This window comes from Sceloporus occidentalis, unplaced genomic scaffold (assembly GCF_023333645.1).
Source record: "Sceloporus occidentalis isolate IW3139 unplaced genomic scaffold, rSceOcc1.0.p SCAF_63, whole genome shotgun sequence".
NCBI lineage: Eukaryota > Metazoa > Chordata > Lepidosauria > Squamata > Phrynosomatidae > Sceloporus > Sceloporus occidentalis.
Window position 1 is genome coordinate 4,860,443 of NW_028317043.1, and position 22,808 is coordinate 4,883,250.

General features: G+C 39.3%; 1 protein-coding gene across 1 annotated transcript in view; it reads right to left on the minus strand.

Moving 5' to 3' along the window:
* LOC149287220 (sperm-associated antigen 6-like) overlaps nt 1-22,808 on the minus strand; it is a 57,724-nt gene that overhangs the window by 29,414 nt on the left and 5,502 nt on the right. The window contains exons 3-4 of the mRNA XM_089493205.1: nt 12,802-12,968; nt 4,268-4,451 (exon numbers count right to left, since the gene is read on the minus strand). Coding sequence (XP_089349331.1) covers nt 4,268-4,451; nt 12,802-12,968 — 351 coding nt within the window. The remainder of the gene's footprint in view (nt 1-4,267; nt 4,452-12,801; nt 12,969-22,808) is intronic.

Here is a 22,808-nt window from a genome sequence, read left to right on the forward strand (position 1 = left end):
TAAAAAAAACAAAAACAAAAACAAAACAAAAAAAAAAGCACAAAACGAAATCAAGTGCATCCTATAAATAGATATTTTTCAGGTTTTTGCTCAAAATCTCCGACAAATGTAACTGTCACAGACATGATGGTATCTACTGTTCCACCTATGCACTACCTCTTCAGATTCACTTTACATTTGTTCTAGCATTTCTCCTGTTAAACATGTGTTTAACTGTAATGTAATACATTCATAGATCACTCTGAAACAGCGTGAAAAGCTGGTGTGTGCGCAACACGAAAATAACCAGCTCGCTAGCAGTGGATCTAGCTTGGGAGGTTTCCTAAACTCTAAAGCAACTAAGTATTGTATACAAAATAAACATGGAACAATTCGGAATTAGCAAGAGGAACATCAGAGGTTAAGGATACTGTCGTCACAAGTGCATGATAGGCGCAATATGTGCATGGGGCGTCATGGCATTTATACCGGCTGGTGGTTCCGTTGCTATATGCCATGACGCCCCATGCACATATTGCGCCTATCATGCACTTGTGACGACAGTATCCTTAACCTCTGATGTTCCTCTTGCTAATTCCGAATTGTTCCATGTTTATTTTGTATACAATACTTAGTTGCTTTAGAGTTTAGGAAACCTCCCAAGGTAGATCCACTGCTAGCGAGCTGGTTATTTTCGTGTTGTGCACACACCAGCTTTTCACGCTGTTTCAGAGTGATCTATGAATGTATTACATTACAGTTAAACACATGTTTAACAGGAGAAATGCTAGAACAAATGTAAAGTGAATCTGAAGAGGTGGTGGATAGGTGGAACAGTCATGCAGTAGAAGTGGTAGAGGTTAATACAGTGAGGGAGTTTAAACATGCTTGGGGCATCCATAAGGGTATCCTGAATATAAGACTAGATGAAGGAGCAAATAAGGTTCAAAGTCTTACGGTAGACAGAAAAATTGGTTGACTGGCCAAATGTCTCTTTATGTTTCTCTGTTAAAGTGGCTACTTACATTCTAGCCAAAGCTGTCACGCCATGATAATTATACAAGCGAGTGCAAACATCTCACAAATAAAGATAATAAAGACCCTAAACTAATATCAGGTGGCTTTTAAAAGGGTGGCTGCGTAAATGCGGATGATCCAAAGTATTGTTTGCTTTGTAACTAGCCAAAATAAATGGCCAATAACATTAAATAATATTGCCAGAAACCCAAACAGCAAAGTTTTAGCCACAAGATGCGAGTGAGTCTTCGAAGGAGTGGTTACCGCTCCTATCCTGTTCTGAAGTATATTTGTGCATCTGCCACGTGAGACATCTTACTATTATACGGAGTGAAAGAATATTTAGCTACGATTCAGGCTGCGTTTACAATTAAAAGGGAAATGTATCTTACTGAACAGGCTGACGTGCAACCACAACGCAAATTCAAGCACTTCTTCACGCAGAAACACAACACAGAGCATGGCAAGAGGCGGCTGTTAGATTTAGTACAAAATAAATCAAATTTAAAAATAAAATAATAATAATAATTTTAAATGTCACTCTGTAAACTTTACAGGTTTAGATGATAAACCAAAAAAAGCATTTCAGAGTTTGGGGAAAAGTCACTTTACCACATTTAGTACCCAAAACACAATACATCGATATTCTGTATAGAATGCTGTAGAAACTGATCTGCGGCAAATCGTATGTATTTATTTACTTGTATGCTATGTGGTGTTGGATTAACAAGCAAAGAGAAGCTGTTCACAATAAAACGTGAGCAGGGAATGTATGCGAAGGGATCGCCCAAAATAACAGGCCTGGGGTTTGAACTATTCGGCATTTTAGCACCAGGGAGTTAATCTAATTTTATGTACATTGGATATTGTATTTCTCTCGTCTCCCACTGAGATGTGCAGCATGAACCAAAGCAAAGACATTCAGTCGCTACAATGGTTTTTAAATAGATTGGGGCTTTTTCCTTAATTTTCCTTATTACTAAACGTGAAATATGTGTTTCGCGTGCGGTTAATACATTTATACTTCCCGTTCATGTAAGCTCTATGGGATGGGACCTCTTTTCCTGAAGTATTTGTGACTATTGTACTTATTATACAGCCTCTTTATTATGCTGCAAACTGTAAAATAAAAATATACATCCGTACATAGTTTTTGTTTTAGGCATTTTCCCTTTTGTTTATGCAATCCTTGATATATATTCGCATAATGCTTCTGAAATAATGGGGGTTTATATATATTAAAAAGTGTTTTTAGCGCAAATATTGAAAAGAGGCCAATGGAAAGGACAGCAGAACACTTTGCCCTTAAATGACTATTTCCACATAACTCCCAATGACTTGTCTGCGGAAGCAGATGAAAACGAGTTTATAAAAGGGTCGTATAAACCCTGGTAGACAAGTAAACCGGGTTGATGGGGTATTGTGCATGCCAAGTATGTATCCATTTGCTTGGATTTCACCGATATAATAAGATTATGTTTTGAAGCATAATTAAATGGTGCAATCCAAAAGAAAGCTTTATTGGGTGCAGATGGAGCCAATTCTGTCCTGCACATAAAAGACAGTAATTGCAATGAGGGACATACCACAGAAAATCCAATTGAGGTATCCTGTTTAGCGGGCAATAGGAAATGATTTCCACTACTATTTCACTCTCCAGCTAAACTAAGGGGAGCCAATGCCATAGACTGTCTAGATGCACGTGGAGTTCTGTACAGACCTTCCATATAACTCGATAGATACAGTTGCAGGTTCCAAAGGATCCACCAGATCAGCTGTTGAGAAAACCTAACAAGTCCCGAGAAGACCATACTGCCAACTTGGACTGTAGTGAATAGACCCCCCAATTTTCCATTATAAAGAGAAATGTATACTGGTTCTGGCTAATATAGCTAATATAGAATAGCAGAAATAAATCTTATCAAATAAAGGTGACACTGGTTTAATATACAAATCATTACGGTAAATTTAACATTCTACAGCAAAGTGGAGACATCAGAAATCCATTGGATGCAATGGTGCCCGCTCCACTTTTACTGCCCTGCACGATGACTATTGGTATGTTTCATATTTTCTTCTGCCTTCTTGCAGTGGAAGATTCCTCCTCCCCTGTTTTATATTAAACAGCGCTTCAGCCGATGCTGTCTAAGCTGGCCCCCGGCCAGCCCTTCAACTAGGTGTAGTCAGTTAAAATAGGTGTAGAACCCCAGGAGGTTTCTAGAACGCTGTATCACACAAGGAAATAATCACATTCTATGACCTTTGAACCATAATAGAGCAATTCTGGAAAGCCACAGATTACCATAAATACCCAAGACTGACTATACAGAGCAGGCGTTTCTAACTATGCTACAGAACAAATGAGATTAATCATAATCCCTCTGTTTCACAAGTTCATAACCATGTAAACCATCTACCCAGAAAAACCTCTTCTTTAGTCCATCAAATGTGCAACGCCAATGGACTTCCATCTTGCTGCACTGGCGCTTTGACGCATTCTAATGTCCTTGTTGCATGTAACAATTGCGGCCATCGTAAACTGTTGCTTATAATGCGCCATTTGTGCAGAGCTTACACTTAATATACACAAATTCTACATTTTCATGCTGAGAATTTTGATTACATCCACTGGGAATCCAAAGTCCAGGGGCGTCCAACCTGCGGCCCTCCAGCTGCTGCAGGATTACATCTCCCATAATGCTCTTTCCGCTAAGGGGCTGAGGAGGATGTAGTCCTGCAGCAGCTGGAGGGCCGCAGGTTGGACGCCCCTGCCATAGTCCATGGGGGCAGAGGACAGCTGGACAGAAGGAGACGCAGCACTTTAAGAGGAGGCCACAGAAACGGGATTTGATGCTCCTGGGCCCAGCGTATTTATCAGGGGGCAAACAAAGCTGGCCTGTCCTTGATGTCTATCGATGGTGATGAAATATGACTGGCGCTGCTTCTCATGGGAAAGCCAGTCATCAATGCTACTATGCACCCTTCTGTCTGCCATAGTTTACTTTAAAGATGCAACCAGATAAATCCAGTGGCATTCTAAGGAGCTTAATTTTTTTTTTTATTTAAAGATCAGGCCCAAAACAGTAACATAGTTATAGCAATGTGTCGAAATGTAAAACATGTAACTGTTACTTTAAATTCATTACTCAATGGGACTAGACTACTAGCACACAAGGTGTAAAATGAGTACAGAGACAAAGAAAAGGTACATAAAATGAAGGTGTCTTATTTGAATTGAGCTTTTGCCTTTGCTCGCTTTATGGAAACATACCTGCATTGTGTCTTGCAATATAGCCAAGAGCCCAGACTGCGGCCTCCTTCACACCCGGGTCAAAGTCTTCGAGGCATTTCACCAGCGCATCCACCGCCCCACAATCCACTATTGACTGGGCTAACTTAGCCGAGTGCTTTGCAACCGCGCGCAGCACAAATGCTGCTGCTTTTTTGTAGAAACGCTGTGGAAAACAAATATTGATTAACACTTGCAAGGGAAAGGAATATGGAGCAGGTCAAAGTATAATGAAGTGGCAGAGCTGTTAATTCCACCGATGTTTACACTGATCAGCTTCCTAGTCATTGAGTCAAATTCACCTCGCTTTGCTGAAGAGCACTGTTCTATTTAAAGGGAACAAGTCGGGTATTATGAAAGAAACGGATACTTTTTAGTTTGTCAACCAGTGTATTTGTTTTAAAAAATAAGGTATTTTGCATTACAGTAGTGGAGATATGTGGCTAAAGGTGCCAAAAAGTTAGTTTTGTCTTCTGAAATCCCACGTTTCCTTCTCTAACCACTCTTACAAAGGCGCTGTCAGAACTAATCGGTTACAACCAGAGGGGTGTAATAACCAAGGTATAAACATGGTGGTTTTTCAATACATCACTGGACACCATTACATAGAGCGCAATTTATTATAGAGCGGTTCATCTTTCTTGGAGAAACTGTCGGAACATATCGTTATATCCAACCGCTCCAGCCCAAAGAGATCCTACAAAATCACAATCCCCCTTTGTGTAAATGGGTCGGTTACAGGGCCCATTGGGCTACAACAACCTCTCTAGTGAGCCCAATCACATTACAGGGACGTCTGCACTTGCTATTGGAGAAAAGGGGACTCTACCTGCTACCCTAGGCTTAGGCCAACAAGAATATATAATTTTCTTTTAGTGTATATCAGATTTAGGAAAGTAACCCTCTAAGAGATAGACTCTCCATGTAATCACAATTCCCTGTTCTATTTATTATCTTAACGCCATCAATTTATAAGTTTGTTACTTCAGTATTCTAGTAATTAACTGGTCCATGCAACTTTGCCTCCATATCCAAATTTCAAGCTCACTGTGATAATGGCTCGTTGCAGAGAATAGATCATGAATGGTTCATTTACCCAGCGAATCATAATATGAATAAAACGTATGTTTAACAAAATAATCCTCATTTCCTTGTGTAAATTAATTAACGCCTTAAACATTTCATCATAGTGGACAGCACAGGACGTATATCATGGCATCTGATTAACAGCTATCTGGCTTGTGGAAGGCATTATGGTCAGTATCACTATACTGAATGCTATATTGTAATTGCTTCTGTGATATACAATCAAATAAACAACATAAAAACAAAGTTTACATTTTGCATTCCTCATTCAATCCCCCACGATCCTGACATCATCATTTGCAATGGTTTCAATCCAACTAAACGAGTCCACACATAAGAAAGAGTCAGTGGTTTTGCTGAAGATTCAGGGCATATGTGGCAACTGGTTAGTGTGAGGTCAGCGCCAGAAGATACCGGGGGCTATGGATTTCTCATGTCTGCTTTAGACAAACAGCTCATAAAATACTAAACAAAATATTCCAGCATCTATCTAAACGAGCAGGAATAGTGTTTGTCTACAGATCTTTAGTGTTACAGAATGTTCTGTGACTTTTTTCCTGCTGCTTCCTTCCAGTTCTACAAAATGATTATTCAAGTTCATGTTTCATCTGAATTGCTTCTTTGTCTCAGCATCCAAAACACTTGGAGTGAGAAGTAAAACAAGGCTGATCTTGTTACAATGCAGATATGTTAACTGCCTGAGTACATCCACTGCGCAGTGCAATATTTTTAGGCTCTGAAGCAGCAACAGTCCAAATAACACAGCAAGTATCCCATCCAGGAACAGGCAACCTTCTGGCCTTCCAGCTGTTCTAGATTAGAATGTGATTGACTGAGATTCACTAGAGTTGTAGTCCACAGCATCTGGAAGGTCATAGAGTGCCTATCCCTGATTCCATTTCCAGTGATATTGTTGATGGTGGGAGGACCTGAAGAGTCCTTGTAGAAGAAAAGCATGGAACAATATCTTAACATTATTGTGGCAGCTACACAACAGAGAAAAGGTCTTGTATTTATTGGAAAAGAAACAGCACTCATCTCCAGTGCCGCTTCAAAAAAAAGATACATGTTGTTTCCCATATAATGGTCATTGGCTGACATGATGTTCTCAACAAGACACTGACCAGTACTTGACAATCTGGCAATCATTGGACCACCTTTTGCTTACTGCTGGGTCCAGAGTTACAAGCTAATGGTGGGTGAAGGTATTGTTATGTTTTCTATGTTCCACAACCTGTCACGATACAAAGGTAGGGTTTCTTCCCCTTTGGAAATAACTGCAACGGTTGGTTTGATGGGGAGACCTGATGTAACTGCGCCCCAGGCGGCACTTCAGAAGGGGCGGCACTTTGCCGCCCCAAGCGTTTTTTTTTGTTTTTTTTGAAGCGGAGGAGAGAGAGAGGGGCACCGAGTGGTTTTCGCTTACCCGCTCGGCGCCCCTCTCTCTCTCCTCTGCGGCGAGTTTCCCTGTTCGGTCTCTGTGCCGGCTTGTAATGCAGAGCGCCGGAAGTGACGTGAATTTCCGGCGCTCAGCATTACAAGCCGGCACCGTGGCAGCACAGGGAGACTCGCCGCAGGACTGTTTAAGGGTAAGTACCGGTGGGGGGGGGGGGGGTAGATAATGCCGCCCCCCCCCCGGCGTCGGCGGGGGGCGGCATTTTAAACTTCGCCCCAGGCGGCATTAAGTCTTCGGCCGGCCCTGTGCGCCAGTCACCTGGTGCACAGAATTAGATCGATGGTAGGTCATCAGGTTTGTTTTTAAAGATTTTATTAAACTGTAATTACTGTAAAAAAAGAGATTAACCAATCTCACAAGGTAGAGATATATGGCTCTGAAGTCTGGCATGTAACTTTTAAAGGGGTCTCATTGAAAATGAGATCTTGGCATCTGCTTGGGAATTAGAAGTATGGAACTGCACAAAGCTGAGATTCCTATTTCTTACACAGCAGTCTTATTTCCCCAAAATGTCAACCTGTCAACTAAATTACTTTCACAAACTAGTGCATCTAACCAAGCATCATCACTACATTCTACTACACAAAGCTTGTTGAATGAACTACAGCCGCAAATCACTGTTTTACATCCTGAATTACTGACAAGTAATGGTATAGTACTGCTAACTAATCTCAATTACCTAAGGCTTGCCACCACATTGATCTCAATTATATCCATAGTTGATTACTTGCAGTAGCATGGCTTGTGAATTATCTCCCTATACTGCTGATGCACATAACACTCTTGCTCATAATTCTGTTCATATTTTGGCTACCACGATCTGCCTCTCTCCCATTTGCTGCTGTGTTATTTTTGTACCTCTGTATCAATAGAATTTAAGATTTACTACTCTTCTTTCAGAATTCACAAGTGAGAAACAAAAGATCCACTCATCCTCTGTATACCCCAAGCACTCGTTTCTGGGGTCCCAGGTGCATTGCTCTAATGGTAGCACCACCACTGGATTATATGCAAGAACAATATACACATCAGTCATTAAAAACAGAGCTCGGAGTATCTGAAGAACCCATTTATTTTATTGCTTTTTGGAGAAAGCTCTGTATGTGTGGAGGGGGGTTAAGATCTGTTGGCTTTTCCTCTTGCGCTTTAGCATTCTGGCTATGGAAAATAGCAAGTCTGCAGATGATGTTGCGTTCTGATGTCACGGAAGGGACACAGCCAAGATATCGTAAACCATTTTTCACCTTTTTTCCCCCCTTCCTAGGCTTGCTTCCAATTTAGTCAGCTTTTTTTCCTTGCTCTACACCACTGTTAAACTCTGTGTAAGTGATTGATTCCCTTGAGCTCTCTTTGCACGAGGAAAGACAGAAATCTGTAGTGTTATAAAAAAAAATTTAGAGGAACAATGAAGAACTTTGCACTAAAACCCAAGGTACTTAAAGGGGAATGATGGTGAATTCCACCGGTGCATTAAACATTACTGCTTTGGGAAGTCGAAATGAGTGGGGTACCTGCTTCCAGATGATCAGCCAGCGTCTGATAAAGGGGTGACCTTGTTTAATTAAACACTAGTGACTCAAAAGTCAAAACATAGCAAGGTTGCCAGTGTAACATCGGAGCAATCCTCTTCACTGTGGTTCCACATATTTAATGTATGTCCTATAGAACCCTTTTTCTGTACAGAAACACCATCATTTATTATCATTTTAAATTGAATGTGCTCGCTTCTGGATTCCAGAAAGCATTTTCCGCTCCGCACAGAAAATGCTCCTTTGAGAGCAGGCCAAGGATCGCACCAGAGGACTTTCTTCTCCCATTGGAATGAAGACAAAGCAAATACGTAGAAATGCAAAGCAACATTTTTCATCTACCTACTACAGAAGAAAAAAAATGTCAGGTTTGTGAGCGTTACAGGTGCTCTGTGTTACATGTAGAGGTTTCTAAGCCATTATATATATCTGGCCAGGCTTTAGTTTTGTAGATCCCTCCATTAGGTGTTGCTTTACTTACAAGAACGCTTCTCAGGCTGGAGTTATTGCTAAAGGTATATTAAGAGATCAGGGCACCAAAGGCGGTTGTTAAAGCCACCTAGCTTCAGAGGCACGTGTCACAGCCGACAGGGGACATTCTGGCAACAGCAGGGTTAACAATCTCATTGAGATATCTCCGTTCAATCCACCCCTACAGTATGATTCGGGGATGGAGGAGAGTAAAATGTTCAGCCACAGTTCACTGTCAGTTCTCGGAACTATGACTGTGAAAGTTTCCACTTAGGTTTATTTGCTAGGGCTGGCCAGCGTCCAAAATCTCTGGAACGGGGAGGCAGATTAAATATGTTTGGGCTTTAGTAGCCGGGCAGTTTATCATCTTGACTTTTTTTCTTTTAAATTAACCCTAACTACTGCTCTCAGCAAACAGCTCCTCGAAGAAAGGGTTAATGTCACTAATACTTAAATGAATACAGAAATGATGAGTTTTGTCTAAAACAGAGTCAGAAAGTAGCAACACCAAAACATATGTTAACAAAATGCAGAATAAAAAAACAGATTTGACACAATTAAAGTGCGAACACAGACTCCTGTGCTACTTGATTACGCGTTCCGTCTTTGCTAAGCCTTTCTCGCGCTTGGCTGTCAGACGGGGGCTTACATGTTTAAAGTTTTAATACTTGATGAAAATGCACCGAGTTAAATCCGAGTTGTTAAAGTGAAACAATGCAACTGGAATTATCCAAGATGCCAGCCATAGGTGACGGCTAATTATTGTATAATCAGTTTATGCAACAGGGCTCAGCTTGTTATGCAAGCGCCTAAAACAGCCATAATGTTCTTCCAGAGTGATTTATTCCAATTACAGGAAATATCTCGCCAAACTAGGACATGTGACATCAGACACCCTATACTTTTCCCTTCTGATAACTGGAATAAGCGTTGAATTACAAAAAAGGACATTTCAGTTGGATCTGTTGCCTAGCTAAATTAAACAAATGGATATTTTCTTAATTTTTTTACATTAATAAGTATGGTAGTTTATATCAGGGCTTGAGAAATGTGATGGACGCACAGAAACAAGCCACGTTTCTACAACATGACAGAATTTAAGATTGGAGTAAATTGAGTGCAAAATAATAAAAATAATACATATATCCTGTTAATCAGTGCATTGAGGTTGAGACTGGAAGGGCAATTATAGCTGTGGAATAATGACATAAGCTAAGGGGTAAATTGATTCAGACGATGTAATAGCTAGAAATTGACATAAACTTACAAGGAGAAATAAAACTAATGCTGGGTAAAATAAGATGACTATGATGCATTGGAAGGATTATATAAAATGTATATGGAAACTGTGTTTTATTTGTTGTGGGATGCTATGGATAATGACAACTGTGTCTTTTCCTGGAACCCAGCTAGAGAATTACTTGTGTTTCTCAGAATGCATCAAGCCTTTTGGTTGATGGGTCATCAATGTAAAAGCGGGCCACCCACGCAACACTGAGCGACAGCCTGAAAATGGGCTACCTGGTACTTTTTATTTAATAGAAAGTCAGTCCTGATTTCAGAAAAAAACAGAAAAACAAATACACACTCCATGTGAACGTGTACACCACTATAGAAGTCCCCTACTACTTCTGCAGCGATCCCCAAATGATCTTCCTCAAGTACACAAAATGATGTGGACCGAATGGGAGTATAGAACATGCGGGAAACACAAAATATAGAAAACACAATCGTGTGACATTGCTAAAAATATATAAAGCCGTGTGAGTAGAGGTGAAATTTTGCACTCACTAGGCCTCCATGGTAAATAAGCCCATCGCAATTGTGTAAATAAATCTTTTTTTAATATGTACTATAAAAACAGAGGATAAAAAAATATTTTGTGCAGTATCCAAAAATATACAGCTTACTCGTGGCACACTTGGAAGAACAGTCTTCATTTTTGGGACAAGTGGCAGTCCGGACTGGGTCCAATTTGGAATAGCAAAATGGTATTGGTGTAAGGCTCTTAAAAGGATTACAACTCAAGGGACGCGTTCTACATCCGATTGAAACTGTCAACACTGAATCATCAGCATTTTTTTAATAATTATTAAATGCAATGGTTGTAAAAGTAGGTGTTTGGCAAGATACTAATATACTGGAGCAGATACACAGGACACGTAACAGTATCAATTAACTAATGAACACGAGTGTTGCAGCCCAAAGTACATGTTAATGATCTCCACGTGTAGTTTGTTCAGTCTCCTCTTGGTATTTTACGTGACCTTTATATATGAAATGCTTTAAAGAAAGAAAAAAAAAGCAGTTTGAAAACAACTGGCTGCTGTTTCTGTCTGAGGAATGATAAGTGTTATTATCTCGCAAGCAGCCATTATCATTCTATTCATTAATATCCACATGAATTACTTATGTAAATTTAACTATTCATTTTGATTCTATGGAATCGCGTTATTTCCAACACAGAAGCCATGGAAGGAGAAGCCTGGGGAGTGAGATAGGGAGGCTAAAACAGGATGGAGGAAATGGCGATTGGCTTCCACAAAAATAGCAGATGTTGACTCTAGCTGTGGTCTCCAACCTGTAGGCTTAAGACCTCTGGCGTGGGGACCCGTATTTAATTTTATTTTACTTATTTCTGTAGACTATCATTGTGTGGGGTCCGCAAATTATTTGGAGGTTATGAAGAGGTTTTCTTATGCAAAAAGAAGCTGGAAAGTTGAGATGACATGACAATTGTGCTCATGGTTAGGATACAAGGGAAGCCTTTTGAAGGTGGGATGGATGGAATCAGGTCAATGGGGAAAGAAGGATGCTGCTAATGAGCTAAAAGGAGTTAAAGACTGTATAAAGAGCATCTGGTTGATTAGAGAAGACTGACCTTTGAAGTTAAAAGAGGGAGGTTAAGTAAAGATGATTTATAAGGCACAAATTAAGTAGAAAAGAGTAGAAGTGGGGATGGAAGCAAAAGTATGGACTATGAGTAAATGATTGCACATCCTCGGTGGGCTGCAGGAGGTTGTTATGCCAAATATGAATGTTATTTAGAACATGAAGTGGATGGAAGAAAAATGGAAAGGATAGAGTGAGGTGATAACTCTGTATAGAACTGTCAGTGCTTCTCAACCTGTCGCAAGTATATCCCCTGTGCTACCTCTGGTTAGTCCATGGGGTACCCCAAGATCTGTTATTTAGTGTGAACCAGTTACTCCAATGTAAAACTCTCTTCCTTCCCTCACTAGCAGGTACTTTAGAGAAGAAACCTTTAGAACAGCGGGACTACATTCTAAGCAGAATGCAAAGCCAGCTTGACGAGATGCTATAATACACCAAGTTAACTATATAGGATCAGATGACCACACTCAGTTTGCTCCAGATATAACATTTACAAAGTCCACCATGCATTTGAACACATTGATGTGAAAATGAAAATCTGTTCACTATGGCATACTTTAGATTTTTTTTTATTGTAATGTTATTGCACCCTAATTTGATTAAAATAACAACCCAAGGTAGGATATTCAACATTCCAATTGCCTCCCAAAACACAGATGAGCAAAGAGCCGCACTGTATCATTTCTGTGTTTCTTTTATACCTCTGTTCCTGCCTGTGCTTTGCTGTCTCTTTCCAGGTGCATGATGCAAATACTTTTATATATAAGCCATAATTAAAGTGAAAAGCTTGAAGAGTTCCTATAACAAGTAATTCTGCTGATTGGAGCACATTGACATATCAGGCAATGGGAGTTCATTGTAAAGACGAGAAGCTAGAACAAACTGGGTTATGATGAAAAGGCACAGATAGGCTAGCAGAGGATTGAAACCAACTAGCAGTTGGTAAAAATGGATTATGAAAACTAGTTACATTGTATGAGATTCACAAACCACTAGAGCTACATCTTCTTGCTTTACAAAGTAATAAAAGAATGCCTTCAATAAAATTATACATAATCTAAAATACATAGTTTTCTTACGTTCTGTTCTTCCAGAGAATACACAAGCTGGGGAAGAATGTCTCCTTTAACAACCGCTTCTGCCAGATCATCATTATAATTGGCTAGCCTCCCGAGAGCCAAAGCAGAGGTCTGCTGGATAGTTGGGACCACGTCCAAGAGAAGAGGCCGCAGCAAAGCCATAACGCCTAAATAACAGGAGAGAGCGAGTAAAATACAAGCTGTGTCACATGACGAGCATTAATTCACTAGATCTACTGGAGTCAGTAATCAAAGAAATATTTCACATTGCATATGAAACGTAAATCTAACATCATCTGTGAACGGATTACCAAAACAAAACAAAGAATGAAACAGGATATAAAGTCAGAGCTTTGATGGATTTGATAAGAGGTGGAAGTTCAGAATATGAAAACTATCCTTAAAACAAGATAACAGATATTTAAAGGGACACTCGGGCCATCATTACCACTTTAACGCATGTGATATCTGTGTGGTCCCTTCAAGTTAAAAAATGGTTAAGGTAGAAAGGGAACTAGCCTGGCTGAACTATCAAGAACTCTGGTGACCTCTAAGATCATTAACCAAGATAAACCCATTGCTAGAAAATTCTAGAAAGTTCTTGGTCCTGAGCTTTTAATAGCCCTTTTCCCCATTCTAAAGTTGCATTATTTTATTATACTGTAGAATGTATTGTTTTACTTCAGTGCTGTATTGATATGGCCTCCAATTTTGGCCTACCGCACTTGTTTTACATTTAATTTTATTAGCTTTGTTTACGTAGATTGTAAGCTCGCAAGATCAGGGTCCTCTTCTGCTTTGCACCAGTTTGTTATTGTATGTGTTTATACATTTTTAAAGTGACTGTAACAGCACTGCAGAATCTGCCGGCGCTTTATAAATAAATGTTATGTTATGTAGAAATCTCCAGCATATGCTGAATCACTTTTTAGATTTCTCCAGCAGACACATCAATCAATGTTTTTGGTGTGACATAGAAAGAGGAAGGGGGGGGGTCTCGATGACTCAATGCTGGCAGGATTGTCCAACGTCGTGCCAATGAGCAGTTTTTCCATATCGGTGCATTTCTATTTTTTTGTTTTTTCTTGGGAGCGAGACATAGAGGGTAAACTATACAGAGGTATTCTGTTATTGCTATCAGGGATAGGGAGAATATCAAAGAATGAGGTGCTAATTGTTTACGAGCATGAATAATAGTTGTCATGGGTCAAAATTCAGACATCAAGGCATTATTGTAATGTTGAGGCTTCTCTTGTTCCAAGCTTAAGGGAGTGACGTTTCATAAAAAAATAAAATAGCTGAATAAACCTTAGCTGTTTTCTACCAGGGAAGTCACTGTTCAAGTTTAAAACTAGACACAGAAACCCTAATTTGCCAAAAATTCTACTTGCAATCCCTGAAGAATCAATTACAGCCTTCAGCTGGGAATCTGCCACATCAATTAAATCATTCGCAACTTCCGACTGTAATGTTAAGACTCCATTCGTTGGACACCAACACTGCAAACAAAAATACATCTCTCAAGGATCTAAATAGAAGTTGATTTATTGTCCTGTGCAGAATCCAAGTTCTCGGAATCTTCTGTATCCGACTCTGGAGCACAACTCTAACATGAATGTTTCTATGGCACAAGTAAAAGAGACTCAGCAACTGCCACATAGCTCAAAGGAACAGCTGCTTCTCAGGCCGCGCGGCTTCTCTCTTCCTTGGCGCTCAATAGATCAACTTCCCTTGTAAAGTGTTACAATGTGCACAGTGGACTGAAACAGCTCACAGAGAAGCAACGCCGCCGTGTTTAAAACAACTGTTCCTATTGAAGGCCTCCGTTGCAAGCAAACTTCTGCCCTCAGCCTACACTTTAACTCTTTACAGAGCCATTAGCTCCAAAAAAGGGTAAATATTCATATAGTGTGCATTGGATAAAACTACTAATTGAATTAATATTTTTATCAGTATATAATTTTTTTTTTAAATGGTACTTAACCCCTCCCTTGCATTTGACACTGTAATGTTTAAAGGGAAAGTGTAGCAATGCTGCACAATTCATACATAAAAATAATATAATACCAAGGCAAGGCAGGTACCAGGATCCAGGTAGCCATCGCTTCAAGATCTTTCCATCTAGTTCCTAACTTTTAGTAACATTTAGCCGACTAACTGCTCATTGCAAGAGCCTAATTAAACCAAGACTGGGAAGCAACTCAACCAGCGATGGTAACAGCATGGGGGCTGTTTTATCAAAGCCATAAGGTAAAAAAAAAGAACCAAAATAGGTTGATTATCAACAGAAAAATGAGTTCTTGCAGCAAGGCATACTAGAGTTAATCCAAGCTTCAAGTCACATCAAATAAGAATTGTATAGAGAAAAGTCCAATAGATAGGAACACGAGCATGTTTTTTTCCCCTTTTAAATCCAGGTTTATATTGGTGACACGCTTACATTGCCGGTATAAATGGTGAAGCCTACGAGGGACAGTGATTTTTTACCGCGCATGCTTCAATCGAGGCATAAGATAAACACAATCCGGTGCACGAAGTCCTTTTGACACTGACATGGTGGGGTTGAGGATATGGTCATGAGACAGTTGTGCATCTTGTGTCAACGCAAGCAGAGCGGAGACCTGTGTGGTGCTGAAATAGGGGGCACCGTACGGCTCGGGAACACACACACAAACATCTGCTTTCCCTAAAATTATATATATAGTTTTAACCATTTACATTGTTGGTAGGTATGGTGATAAAATGTGTTGTATAATTGTTAAGGAAGAAAAAATATTTATAAAGATACAACTGGACCATAGATGTGTAAAGGGAAGGGGAAGAAATATTTAATGTGTTTTACAGGGGACAATACAACATCGTATTAACTGCAGTAGCTTACAACAAACAACCCATTATATCAGAACAGTTTTGTTCTCACAAAAGTGTATAAATAATTAAACACCCTGGTTGGGAGTTCTGTAATGAGTGATTTTTGTTATCTGTAAAGCCCCAACTTGTACAATTTAATGCACAATTGAACAAATGTTCCTGGTACACGGCTCGGTATTTTTATGTGCAGTGAAATCGCCGCTGCATTTTTTGCAATAGATGTTGGCCAGAAAATAATTTGCAGAGTGTGCGGTGTGATTCTCCAGTAGGGAGACGGCACGGCTGGAGTCCAAGGTAGTATCAGCACAAAGCCGCACGCCATTGTCACCGGCCCCCGTCTCCCAAGATTCTGCACTCGAAGACACAGCTAATTACAAAGAGCATGTGTTGCACATAAAATCCAATCTGCAGACAGACTACATTATATCAGATGATGAGTCCATACTGCGGGACTGGAATATTTCCTTTGTATCACTCACTGAATTTAGCACAAATGTAAAAACTAGGCCACATGATTACATTATATATACACACACACACACACACACATATTATTGTAAATATGGAAATGCACAGTTATTCTATCAAAATTTGAGAACATTTTAAAATTCGGGTTTATCACAAATTGGCAATTAACTCACAAGAGCTGACAACGCGTCTCTTCTGTATCTGTAGCTCTCAACATGTTTTAATATTACGTTTCTTTGGCATCTTATATGTGCCTTTATGAGCCGGTTATCAGGATGCTAAGGGGGGGGAAAAAAAGCGTACTAAATCAAAGTTTATAAAATGTGATATAAACATTTAATTCATGTTGTTTGGGTCATGATTCTAAACTGTAAACTGCTTAAAAAATAACGCCTCTGATAATTTCCTGAACATTTCTTGGTGAACAACAGAAGTCAAGTTTTTTTTGCCTTCTTTTGGATCAACTATAGAACTAGGTATGTGTGAAAGGTTGAACTTGATGGACTGAAGTCTTTTTTCAACCTACTATACTATTATACTATACTATGTCCTGGTCTTTCTCCTACTAGCTGTGACGGGGAATGAGACCTGAGCCACCCAGTCTACAAAATAATGCGCAAAGGAAAAGCTCGACAAGCACAGTATGCATCCCGCTCACCCTTTTATATCCCAATAGATGATATATATAATATATATATGGACTTGCCATCATGGAACATAAACACACACACATAGAGACTGTGATAAAGCCTCTGTAGAGTCAGTAGAAGGTCCTATTCCACCGTAACTTAATGAACAGTCTATGGATAACAGCTACTAAGCACATATAACATGGGGCTGCTATATTTAGAAATACCCCCTGGATAACAATGCATGGAACTTTAATTTAATTACCATCTCCACTATTTTGGGGGGCTGCTATGGGGGGCATCTAATGCCCCTTTCTGCCAACATACTACACAGCAGAGCATGGAGCAAGACACCCCAACCAGGCTTTTGTACCCAAACCGTCATGACCAGCGTTCCCTCTAAGCTGTGCGCTTGTGCGCGCGCACATAGCTTTTTAAGAGAGCACACACGTCCAAAAATTGTGCGCACAACAGTTTTTCCCCCCAAAAAAGAAAAAAAATTATAATTTTTGTGAAACTTTATGCTGCGCGGATATTGTGCGCACAAAATTTTTGCTCTGTGAAAATTTTTACACAAGAGACATTTTCTGCGCACGCCACCTAAGAAAAATTAGATGGAACATTGGTCATGACATATACTGCTGAAAAAATAGATGAAAAGCGATGGTTACGCCGTTTCCATAATACCATAAAAACACGTCACCAAGGCTTCAGATGTTGGCAGGTACTTGGCTATATAATGTTACGTTCTAATATTCGGAGGCATATAAAATACCGTTGTCTTTCAGGCAGAGTAATCGCGTATGAAGCGCTAGTACTAGATAAAATAGCCGGTATCCTGTCTGTTGCTTCCCTGCTGCTTTTCCTGCATTAAAACAGATGTATAGCTCTCCTCACACTGACACGCGGACCCTTATTCCCCAAGGTGAATCGAGATAATCAGGCTCCTTTTGTATTTCTCCGTGCACTGGGGAAGCGCAGTTATTACAGTACAAGGCTCACTGTCATGTCAGATTGCTTATTTACAGATCACTCAACTGGTAAATAAGGGGAAGAAAACATTTTCAGGGGAAAAAAATGGTTTTACATATTGAGCTGATCATTCTGGGCCTGATTTACATTTACAAAGCCAAAAAAAGACATTTAGCTGCCAAAGTATACAATAAAAAAAACACAAATAAACACAACTTACCAATGAAGTATTAAAGGGCTTAGGATATAAATTGCTACAAATAGCGGCAACACAAAAACACATTATTCATTTGAACATGACTGATCGTTGGATTATACAGAAGATACAGTAGAGATTCTTGTCACATCCACAAATACATATTTAGCAACATCGCTGAAATATTATTAAATTGATATATGTGTAAACAGCATAATTATTATACGTTATCGCTAAAGGGATCATATGAAATCCGTCAAAAAGATACGGTGTCAATAATATAGATTTTCTTCATATGTAAGCCTATGCCCATAACAAATACGAAAATTTAGAAGATGGAAAAAAGCAACAACAATAATAATAAATCTAAAAACTAAATTCCTCTATATAAAACTTCAACTTATAACAACCAGTATTTATACAATGCCTTTTCTCAAACTGGGACTTAAAGCGATTTTTAGGACACACTCAGGGAATTAAGCAAATCAGCAGCTAAAAAAACAGATGTTATTATTAACCGATTGATGATACTCATGATCTGAAGAAACATAAATACGCTGTGCAACACATATTTACTACGTTGCTTTAAAGTATTCTAAAGAAATACTTAAGAGTTTATTAATATGTTTGCTCATATATGTACAAATGTATGTATTAAGTTAAACACCCAAATATATATGACATCACTGAATATATTATTGACATAATTTCTTATCGAAGACCATGTCGCTGTATATTCCTTATGTTCAAAGGTGAGGCTCTCTACCTGCGCTGTAAAAGCTCTGCTATAATTATGCTCGCTGCATTTTAATCAGCCAAAGACCTTGAATTGAGACACTTGTTTGAAATCACAATGATTGACTTGTAGTGATTTGGATTTCGGGACTGTAAATCAAGTTTACGGGGCTTTAACTGCTTTAATGGTAATCAAGTGGAAGGCACATTACAAAGGGTCTAAAATAACTTTGCTGCTAATCAAAGTGAAATCACGATGCAGGGCATTAAACCCTTTGCCACTAATAAATATGGAAGTAATTTGCAGGATATTAACCTTTTCCTCTTGTACAGTTCTGGTTTGTCAGAGGGCAACAAGATAAATCTGTTGGTGAAAATGTTTAACTCGCTCTTCTGTTCTTCTAACAGTATTGCAGACGGAAAAATAAAGAAATAAAAGGCAATCAATAAAACACACAGGAGCCTCATTAATGGTGGCCAGTGAAGGATTTAAATTGCTCGAGGGTCTCTTTTGGGTTAAAATGCAGAGGGGTCCCACTGATTCAGCTCCTTGGTAACAATATAGCCATGAAAAAATAGATAGGACTCGCCAAACTTGGGGCATAGTGGCGGGATAAGCAATATATGGCCACATAATAGGACGGAATCCCCAATATTTATGCCCTGGATAGATGTTTTTTGAATGGTATTCACTGAATTCTTGCTTTTTTCAATGAATAAAAACAGGTCCAGCAGCCAATGTGTAAAAGTTTCAAGCTTAATAACAGAATATACTATATGTTTAAAGTGAATATATGGCATGTTCCCAAATTGTACATTTACAGTTTAGTGCTAAATGAAGTCATGTAATTGTGTTTACAGGTTGGATTAATTAATATACATGTAGGGCTTAAACCTTCCTTGAGGGCATTGTTAGGGGCTACAGGGATGAGTATCAACCTTCCTTACATGTCCAGCCACCTCGAGATATGTTGAAAGAACGCTGGGATAAGACGTCATATTGCGGTGCTCCGCTACTCTACATGGCAACATGCGGGAGCTGTGATTGAAGTTCTCTCTAAGAGGCCCATGGCCACCATAGCCCAGGACGGTGGCTGAACAACTGTCCCTCTTAAAACACTTGTGATGTATGCATGGGATAACCATAAGGCTATGCTGAATATAAAACAAGACCAAGGATCAAAGGCTTGAGGTTGTTACAGCAGAAAGAAATGGCAGACTACATGGGCTGAATGTTTTATTGCTGTCAAGTTCTATGTTTCTCCATGGAATTTAGGGGTAGCCCATGGGACCAGCCATCTTAACTTCATGTCCTCAGGATTTGGAGAATAACACATCCCCATTAAATTACTCTTCCCCTTCGGCTGCCGTTATAAGGGGCGCATACTGGATGTCACCACAGGAAGCTTTTCGTTATGTTAGTTTTGCCTTTAATCTCAATTTCCCAAAGGAAAAATAATCTCATATTACCAAACCCAAACTAAATATACCTAAACAATTATACCCGCTGGCAAACCCAAATAAAGCTATAGGTAATGCTGAATGACGTGTAGAATGACAGTTTCAATTTCAGCAGAATTTATATTGTTTATAAGGTCTGAATTACATTTTATCACATTTTTCTCATCACAGAGTACGATGAGTATTCGTCGTGTACATAATGCCAGTTCAGTGAAAATCTGTGTCGCATGGACAGGGCAGATAACAAGATCCTACTTGAGGATTTTAGAGATCTATATTAAACTGCCTGCGGAGGAGGCAACTTCAAGCAACATGGAAGCTTTTATTTCTTCTTCATTGGAAAGAAGGACACTCGCTGGTACTTCATTTAAACAGTGTTGGTACCGGCTTTGATCTTACTGCCCTTAAAGTCGCAAACAATTTCACCTCTCTCTGCAAAGCTGGCATAAGCGAAAGAGGGCTTTCTGCCTTCATCTGAATCGGTGCAATCCTGGATATCTTGGAAAAGCTGAACTCAATGGATTTATATATTTTGTTAACCTTACTATGTTACTGTGTCCTATAACAGACCATGTTTCAACAGCCAGCACAAGCTGCCCGAATACTAACACAATACAGATCACTGATTTTTATTATATTTATTTATTGTTTTATATAGCGCCATCAATTTCTGTAGCGCTGTACAATGGGTAGACGGGACATAACAAGTAGTATGTAACATAACAAACTGAACAGACAATAGGTGAGGAGGGCCCTGCTCAAACGAGCTTACGATCTTGTGTTCATAAAGTGGCAAAAATTTACACAGCGCTTCTTACAGTCCATACATTAGAAGAGTGTGAGAAAACTAAAATTGACAAAGACAAACTGATACGTTAGGTAAAGAACTCAAACAGAGATTGTGAGCCAGGTCTTCTCATTCAACATCAGTGCCTGACCTCACAGATGCTCTGCTGGATGAAAGCCTTCCTAGAAGAGTGGAAGCTGTTAGAGCTACAAAGGGGAGACCAGCTACATAATGTCTATGTGTTTAGAATGTGATGTCTTAAAAGTCCCTGTTGGTGTAACGGTCTGGTGTCCCAATACTTTTGTCCATAAAGTGTATGTGTATTTTATATATATATATATATATATATATATATATATATATATATATACACACACACATATATATATACACACCACCATAAAAGCTGCAGTGATCAGAAAGCATGGCTGACTACTTCTGGTGCAAACAAATGTTTGTCAAGTCCTAGATTTCCTTCCACACCGAACTCAGGATTTCCTCAAGTGTCCTTTTTCTCTTTGTACGCTGGCTGAACTTCTATTTAAATTCTATACTGGCTTCCCATCATGAGTCTAGTCTGGTATTTTTCAGTACGCTGTGGTGACAGCTCCTTGCTAGTGAGAGATACCTGTTACTTTATATGCAATCAATTATATTTGAGTCGCGAGACCCTCAGACAGGCGTAGCCCCGGGAGGAACCTGGGGCCGCAAGGTGCGATCAATTATATTTGCGGCATTGTTCATATGTTTTATCCAGGTCTCATATACACATGTATCTCAAAAAAGGACTTTCATAAGGGTACGCACATTGAGATATTACAAGTTCCTGTATGAGAAGCCTGCAAAGCATAAACCTTAATGAGGCATAATGCATAGTTGGAGTGGAGCAGTGAAAGCTTCCAGCTGATGGGAACCGCCTTATTTGCAGAAGAGCTGTGAAGTAGAACATTTTACAGGCGCTAAGCAAGGTTTCTTACACACACACGTCTGAGCACCTCAGGGCTTTAATTCTCATGTTCTGGGCCATGACATTCTTGATTAGTAAATCCTCAAGAAGCCTAAGGATCCTAACTTTTGCCTAATCTAACAAACAGTTCTGTGAGGAATGCCCTATTGGGCCAAAGGAACAACTATGACTATAGCTTCAGTATGACTATTAGAAGCAGAGGCGGCAAAGGAAGAAGAACATAAGACAACTAATAGATAGACAGATTGGCAAAGTTTTTCTTCTTGATTGATACACACCAGACCTAAGAAAATAATCTGCTATTTTTTACTGTTGTCTTCACAGAGTCTCTCAGCCTAATATATTTATATACAAACTACATAGATGTGAGAAATATCAAATCCTTCCCAACCATAATCTGAGAACTTAACGTGACCAAGTACCTCCTTCTTAGTTGGAGTCCCATCAGGTTAGATATATTAAAAAGGTATTAAGTAAGAACAATAGCCCCCAAACCCTATCAGTGAATGTTATCCATATGGTATGATGAAAGTATGATGAAAGTGTGCTGGCCACACAGTCAGGTGAATGAAGAGACCTTTTCTCTCAGAAAAGAACATAATTCTATCGGGCTGATTCTTAAAATATGAATGAGATTTGATGCCAATATGAGCTACCGGCGGCACCTCTATTACAGTACCGAAAGGAATGAGTGCAGAATAAGAAATAAATAAATGAAATTCCTGTATAATTAATACATTAATAATTGCTGCATTTCATATATTGTACAAAGAAAAAAAGGTTTCAGCATTGCAAGGGTTTTTTTAAACCATTTTTCCATGCCAACATCGCAAAAGGGTAATTCTTAAAGTTTTTTTAACAGTGGTAGCTTAGAGGGTCTTTGCCTGGTTGCCTGCCAGCAGAATTAACTAAATCTTCATT